The 8,062-nt window shown below is 35.8% G+C and overlaps 1 protein-coding gene across 1 annotated transcript in view; it reads right to left on the reverse strand.

The window, feature by feature from the left end:
• The window catches only part of PPP4R4 (protein phosphatase 4 regulatory subunit 4), a 103,169-nt gene that overhangs the window by 69,543 nt on the left and 25,564 nt on the right, over positions 1-8,062 (reverse strand). The window contains exon 3 of the mRNA XM_034992381.1: positions 1,369-1,471. Within this exon, the coding sequence (XP_034848272.1) occupies positions 1,369-1,471 (103 nt within the window). The remainder of the gene's footprint in view (positions 1-1,368; positions 1,472-8,062) is intronic.

The following is an 8,062-nucleotide window of genomic DNA, read 5'->3' on the forward strand; positions in this document are numbered from 1 at the left end:
AAGAAAGAAAGAAAGAAAGAAAGAAAGAAAGAAAGAAAGAAAGAAAGGAAGAAAGAAAGAAAATACAGCATGATTCTGGGAAAAATAGCTATGAAAAATGGATTCACTTTTGAATCACACGCAAAGCCAAAATAAACATTTTCTCAATTCACTATTGTAACCAGTAAAAAGAAATTCATAATGCCTGCACAGAAATGTGGGCATCTTGTAAAAATAACATGCTACATCCCTCACCTAAATCATAGCGGCCAGAACCATGATGTATATGTCTAAAAATGAAACTCAAGAACACACTAATAATTATAGTTTTTAAACACATATAAATTAATAAAAAATTATGAACAAGCTATAACCAACCAGAAAGCCAAAGCAAAGTATACAAAACTCACTCACTATCAGCAAACATAGTCCCCATTAGTATGTAACCTCCCTGACCCTAAATGGTAGGTAAGCTCCCTGAGGACACATAAGCTGTTGTCTGCTTTGCTCATTCAAGTTCTTACAAATAAGAACAACACTCTGCACACAGCCACAGATAAATAACAAATGCTATGTATCAAATATTTAATATTATATATTAATAATCAATAAATATTAAATACCAGAGAAAAGAATGTTCTAATAAATCAAAGATTTTTGTTTAAAGCAGGAAAACTAATTCCGAAGGAATTTAGGAATCAATAAATAAATATAAAACTAAAACTGTGATGGCAATTCAATCTTTATTTGGTGATTCTTTAGAAGTCACTAGAGGGTGACTATTAGGAATATTAATTAAATTTAATTATCGGTGTTGCAGAAATACTATTAAAATAAATTTACATCAACAGAATACCAAATAAGATAGCTATGATTTCATAAGACTAAGGAAGATGATTTTTTTTTTTGAGCTACTAAAAAGCTACCTTTATTAATGTCTTGGGGCACCTGGGTGGTGAGTCGATGAAGTGTCCAACTCTTGGTTTAGGCTCAGGTCGTGATCTCAAGGTCATCTCATGGAGCCCCCCGTTAGGCTCCACACTTGGCAAGGAGTCTGCTTGAGACTCTCTCTCCCTCTCCCTCTGCCCCTCTTCCCTCCCCCTGTGCATGCACACTCTCTAAAACAAACAAATCTTTTTTAAAAACAAAATGTCTCTACTGAGAAAATGACTAAAGAAACATTTACAACTTAACATCTGGATTTTTCCCATTTTCAGCCAATTTTCCTAAATATTTTCATTATAACTCAAAATGTGTATTATAATACTTCCTCCACTCCACAATTAGGTACAAAAGATCAGCCATCCAAAATTCTGACATCTCCTCCTGATAATGACAATGTGCTACTGGAAAAATGGTAAATTCAAATCTTATTTCACACCAACTTACTCTAACTTTCGGCAAGACTCTCCGAAGTGTCTCAGCAGGATTCTGTCGCATCAAAAATGGAAGATTTGCAATCACACTTGTTCCTTGGATATCTTGGCCAGCACTTACAAAGAAAAGACAAATTTAAAATTTGTAATTACAAGCCGAGTGCCTAGTTTACAACTATAAAAAGCAGGGAATTTTAATGATAAATGCTCACAGACATCTGACAAAGTTTTAAACTTTAAACACACCACTTAGATATAAAAATAAAACCAGACCTGAAATTCCATTAAGGAAATCTTCTAACAAATGCACGAAGATATGAATCATGCTTCTGCTAAAACAAGATTCTCTACATACATGTCTTAAGTCTAAAAGTCTTGAGGCGATTTTTAAGTACTTCCTATAAAACTCTACCTCATTTTTTCCTATGACCTGCCAGTTTACTGTACTTTATAAAAAAATATATAGATGTTGCAAAATTTCACTATGGTAAAATATTAATAACCATAACAACAGCAGGGACAGCAACAAAATCGACTTACCACAGACCCATACAACTTTCTTCTGGTACAATGAAACCACTGTTGCACTAGCTGGACTCTAAAAGTTGCCAGAAATTTCTTAAAGATATACTCAGGTATATTTACATGGTACCTTTTTGATACAACATTCATTAGGTCAGTAAAGCTTTCCCAAAATAATCTCAGTGACACTCTAGGGGCCTAACCACCTTGGAGAATGTGTTCAGATTCTTCTGAAAAACTATTTCCATACAGAAAAGTCTTTGTTTGAAAGCATTAGCTAAGCGACATGTGCACATACTTGAAACATATTATTAAAAAGATGCTAGTCAATGTGGCACCACCTCAGATGGAAATTCTACTTTTTCTTAACTGATAACAATTTAAATGTTAATTGCCGACACCATAATATTTATTTTAATTAAAATTATTTTTACTTAGCACTTCAAATAGAACTTTTGTGATTATCTGTACGTAAGAGCTTAACATGGTTTTTTAAAGAATTTCTTAAGGTATTACATTTATTGGCTTCAGAGTTTAATAAGTTCTGTTAACAAGAATCATATCCTGATTCTAAATGGAGTTGCCCCGTTGTGAAGAAAGGCTTTTCCCCTGTTGCAATATGGCAGTGAAATACAGGTCAGTACAATCGTTTCACATCCTTGACGCTCTCGAAGTGAATACTCGAAAAGACAACGTGCTTTCCTTCCAAAATAGAAATGAGAAGAGAGTGAAAGAAGGGACCCATGCCAAGATGGGAAGAAAATCAAAAAAGGGAAATTAGAGTTGCATATACTATAGGTGACCCTTGAACAACATGGGGTTAGGGGTGCCATCCCCCCACACAGTCCAAAATCTGCATGTAACTTTCAACTCCCCCAGAACCTAACTACTGTTGATCGGAAGCCTAACTGATAACATAAATAGTTGATTGATACATATTTTGTATATATATCATATACTGTAATCTTACAAATAAAGTAAGCTAGAAAAAATAAAATGTTATGAAAAAATTCATAAGAGAAAAATACATGTACAGTACTGTAATGTATTTACTGAAAAAATATGCATATAAGCCGACCTGTGCAGTTCAAACCCATGTTGTTTAAGGATCAACTGTACTTCTCATGGGTCAAATGGTGGCCCTCCATAAGATATGTCTGCATCCTAATCCTGGAACCTGGGACTGTTATCTTAATTTAACAAAGGATCTTGAGACCAAGAAATCATCCTGGATTATCCAAGTAGGCTATAAGCCCAATAACAAGTGTCTTTAAAAGAAACACTCAGAAAAGACAAACCAAACAGAAGAAGGGAATCTGATCACAGAGCAGAGATGGGAACAATGCTGCCACTAGCCAGGGAATGCCAACCGCCACCAGAAACTGGAAGAGGCAAAGAACAGATTCCCCTAGAGTCCTGCTGACACCTTCATTTCCACTTGGTGATACTGATTTCAGAACCAGCAAAAGAATAAATTCCAAAACAGTGAGAGAATAAATTTTTGTTGTTTTCGGCCATCCAGGTAGTGGTGATTTCCCATGGCAGCCACAAGAAACACACCACTAAAGAACTGGGAGAGAGGAGAAATACCTGAGAAAGTAATGTTTCATAAGACAATTCCTGGCCCAAAGCAGAGGTTCAGTGTCTCCTGGAAGGATGGATGAATGGAGAACTCATTAGATGACCTGATGCCAGGAATATATAATATTGAACAGAACACTGGTGAATTTTATTCACTAATTTTGCAATTAGGCACAAAACAATATGGTATCAGGCATCTAATAGATGTGAGATGCCTGGGTGGCTCAGTCGGTTAAGCGGCTGCCTTCGGCTCAGGTCATGATCCCAGGCTCCTGGAATCCAGTCCCATGTCGGGCTCCCTACTCAGAAGGGAGTCTGCTTCTCCCTCTGCCTGCCACTCCCCCCTGCTTGTGCTCTCTCTGACAAATAAGTAAATAAAAATCTTAAAAAAAAAAATCTAATAGATGTGAAGACCAAACATTGCACTGAGGAAACATAGAAACAAACAGAAAACAGGGGCGCCTGTGTAGCTCAGTCATTAAGCGTCTGCCTTCCATTCAGGTCATGATCCCAGGGGCCTGGAATCGAGCCCTGCATTGGGCTTCCTACTCAGTGGGAAGCCTGCTTCTTCCTCTCCCACTCCCCCTGCTTGTGTTCTCTCTCTCATTGTGTCTCTGTCAAATAAATAAATAAAATCTTAAAAAAAAAAAAAAAAATAAAATAAAATAAATGGCAGATTTAAGCCCAAAATATCAATAATTACATAAAACATAAATAGTCTAAATTCATCAATTAAAGGACAGGAAATGGCACAGTGGATTTAAAAACATGACTCAACTAAATGGAGCCTACAAGGAACTAATCTCAAATAGAGTAACAGCAGCAGGTTGAAAATAAAGGACAGAAACAGGGATCAGAAGAAAGCAGGAGTGGCTAGATTAGTACCAGATAAAGTAAACCTCGAGGAAAAAATCACCAGAAACATTAACGTTATATCATGATAATAGAGACCATCCTCCAGGAAGACAGCAATCCTAAACGTGTGTACACCAAATAGAATTGCAAAGTATGTGAAACAAAAGCCTACACAACTGAAAAGAGAAATAGACACATTACACACGTACATGGACATTTCCACACCCCTCTTTCAACAACAGATGGAACAAGGAGACAGAAAATTATCAAGGACATAGGAGAACTCAACAACAGCATCAGCCAACAAGATCTAACTGATATTTATAGTACACTCTGTCCAACAACAGATTACACATTCAAGTGCCCAAAGGATGTATGTCTAAAAAGACCATATCCTGAGCCATAACACAACCCTCAACAAATATTTAAAGCTTGAAATCAGGGGCACTTGGGTGGCTCAGCTGGCTAAGCGTCTGCCTTTGGCTCAGGTCATGATCTCAGGGTCCTGGGATCCAGCCCGGTAGAGGTGACGGGCTCCCTGCTCAGAGGGGAGTCCGCTTCTCCCTCTCCCTTTGCTCCTCCCCCGTTCATGCTCTCTGTCTCTCTCTCTCTCAAATAAAATAAAATCGTAAAAAAACTGAAACCATACATTGTTTTCTCTGATCACAATGGAATCAAACTAGAAATCAATAATAGATCATTTAAAATTCAAAAATTCTTGGGGACTAACACACTTCTACATGATGCATGGGTCAAAGGAGGAGTCCCAGGAAAATATAAAAATACACCCACCTGAATGAAAATGAAAGTACAACATATCAAAATTTGTGGGACACAGTGAAAGCAGTGCAGAGAGGGAAATTTATAACACTAAATAAATGCATACATTAGAAAGGAGGAAAAATCTAAAATAATAATCTTTCTACTATGAGAACCTAGAAGAAGAAAGGAATCACGATAAAAACAGAAGGAAATAGTAAACAGAAGAAAGTAGTGACATAAATACAGAAAATGATATAGAAAATAAATTTTTTAAAAAACCCCATTCTTTTAAAGGATCAATAAAATTAGGGCACCTGGGTGGCTCATTCAGTTATCTTGATTTTGGCTCAGGTCATGATCTCAGGGTCATGAGATCCAGCCCTATCACTTCTTGGCCTTTTGGCTAAGATCAAGTACATGAGATTGAGCCCTGCATCAGGCTCCATGCCGGGCTTAAGATTCTCTCTCCCTCTCCCCCTCCACCCCCATTCATTCTCTCCCTCTCTCTCTCTCTCTCTCTCTCTCTCTCTCTCTCCCCAAATAAATAAATAAATAAATAAAGGATCAATGAAATGGACTACCTTCTAGTAAAACTGGCAAATTAAAAATGAAAGAAGACACAAATTATCAACATCAGGATTGAAACAGCATATCACTACACCCTATAGACACCAAAAGGATAATAAGAGAATACTACAAATAATTTGACATATATAAATTTGAGAACTTAAACCAAATAGACCATTTCCTAAAAAAAAAACCCACAAACCATCATAACTAACCCAATTCAAACAGATCATTTGATTAGTCCTACAACCATTAAAGACACTGAATTCTTGTCAAAACTCCTTGAAGAAATCTCCCAAGTCCAGACAATTTCACTGGATAATTCTACCAAACATTTAAGGAAGAAGTAACACCATTCTACACAATCTGTTTCAGAAAACAAAAGAAGGGAGAACATTTCCTAAATTACTTTATGAAGCTAATATTACAGAAATATAAAACCAGGCAAAGACCAAAAAGAAAAACTTGAGAACAATATGCTTCATAAATACAGATGCAAAAATTCTTTTTTTTTTTCAGATGTAAAAATTCTTAACAAAATATTAACAAGTCAAATACAGTGACATGTAAAAGGAAAAGTTATATACCATGACCAAATGGGGTTTACTCCAGGGATGCAACGTTGGTTCATTTTTCACAATCAGTGTAATCCATCATATTAACAGGTTAAAGAATAAAAATATCCATGATCATATCAATCAATGCAGAAAAAAACATTTGACCAAATTCAATACATGAACACTGAAATTACAAATACAATACCACTTGAAAAATGAAATACAAAAATAGAGAGGTTTAACACAATTCATACCAAAAATCTAAAGAAGATTTTTGGGAGACACAGACAATATTTTTCTAAAATTTATATGGAAAGGCAAAGGAACTAGAATTCTTGAAAAGACAAAAATTATACAAATGGAGAACCAGATTAGTGGTTTTCAGGATTTGTTAAAGATGGGTGTAGGGAGGGAAATGAACGTAACTAGACAGTGATAGAAATCTTACCTATCTTGATCATATCAGTATCAATATCCTGGCTGTGTTGTACTATAGTTTTTCAAGATGTTACTATAGGAGGAAACTAGGTAAAGGGTGTATATGGGTATCTCTGTATTATTTCTTACTCCTGTATGTGAATCTATAATTATCTCAAAAGGAAAAGTTTAATTTAAAAAAAAATCAATCAATATGAGAGAATTCTTTAAAAACACATATGAGCATCTCAATAGATGCAGAAATCTGACAAATCTAGCATTCATTCATGATTTAAAACTATCAACAAACCAAAAATTCCTAGATAAAGAATGCCCTTCAGATAAAGGGCATCTATGAAAAACGTACAGCTTTCTTCATATTTAATGGTAAATGAATGAATGCTTTCTCCCTAATCAAGAACAAGACAAAGATGCTCACTATTACCACTTCTATTCGACATTGTGTTGAAGGCTTGGTTTGTGCCAGGACAATAAGCAATAAAAAGAAATTAAAGGCTTATGGATTGCAAAGGAAAGAGTCAAATTGGCTTTAGTCACAGACATTATTGTCTACAGCAAAAATAAAACTTACATGGAAGGGCGCCTGGGTTGCTCAGTCGGTTAAGTGACTGCCTTCGGCTCAGGTCATGATCCCAGGGTCCTAGGATCGAGTCCCGGATCGGGCTCCTGGCTCAGCGGGGAGCCTGCTTCTCCCTCTGACCCTCCCCCCTCTCATGCTCTCTCTCTCTAATAAATAAATAACATTTTAAAAATAAATAAATAAAAAATAAAGAGACCTTTACTTTAAAAAAAAAAAAAAACCTTACATGGAAAGGCAAAAGATCTCGAATAGCCAAAACAAACTTGAATACAAACAAGGTTATAGTAGAGCAAATATTACCTTATTTCACAACTTATTATAAAGCTACAATAAAAAAGTGTGGCACCAGCATAAAGATAGTTCTGTAGATCAAAGAAAAAGAATCAAGTGTCCAGGAAACAGACTCAAACATAAATACATGGTTGATTTTTGACACAGGTGACAAGATAATTCAATGAGGAAACGATCATCTTGGCAACAAATGGGGCTGAAACAAATGGACAGCCATATGCAAAACATAATGAATCCTTCCCCAACCTGAAGCCACATACAAAAAATTAACTCAAAGTTTCACGTAAAAAGGAGAAACACAGAAGGACCATGATGTAATTCCATACATAGCTACCAAAAGAAAAAGAGAATAAAGAGTGGACTAATAGCCCTAAAGACAATGAAAGACAACCATGCCCACAAAACAGCTAACTATAATTACTATTTCTCCACAAGCAAAAGAGAGAGAGAGAGAGAGAGAGAGAGAGAGAGAAAGGAAGAAAGAAAGAAAGGAAGAAAGGAAGAAAGGAAAGAAAGAAAGAAAGAAAGAAAGAAAGAAAGAAAGAAAGAAAGAA

This window comes from Mirounga leonina, unplaced genomic scaffold (assembly GCF_011800145.1).
Source record: "Mirounga leonina isolate KUSES-001 unplaced genomic scaffold, KU_Mleo_1.0 Mir_82, whole genome shotgun sequence".
Lineage (NCBI taxonomy): Eukaryota > Metazoa > Chordata > Mammalia > Carnivora > Phocidae > Mirounga > Mirounga leonina.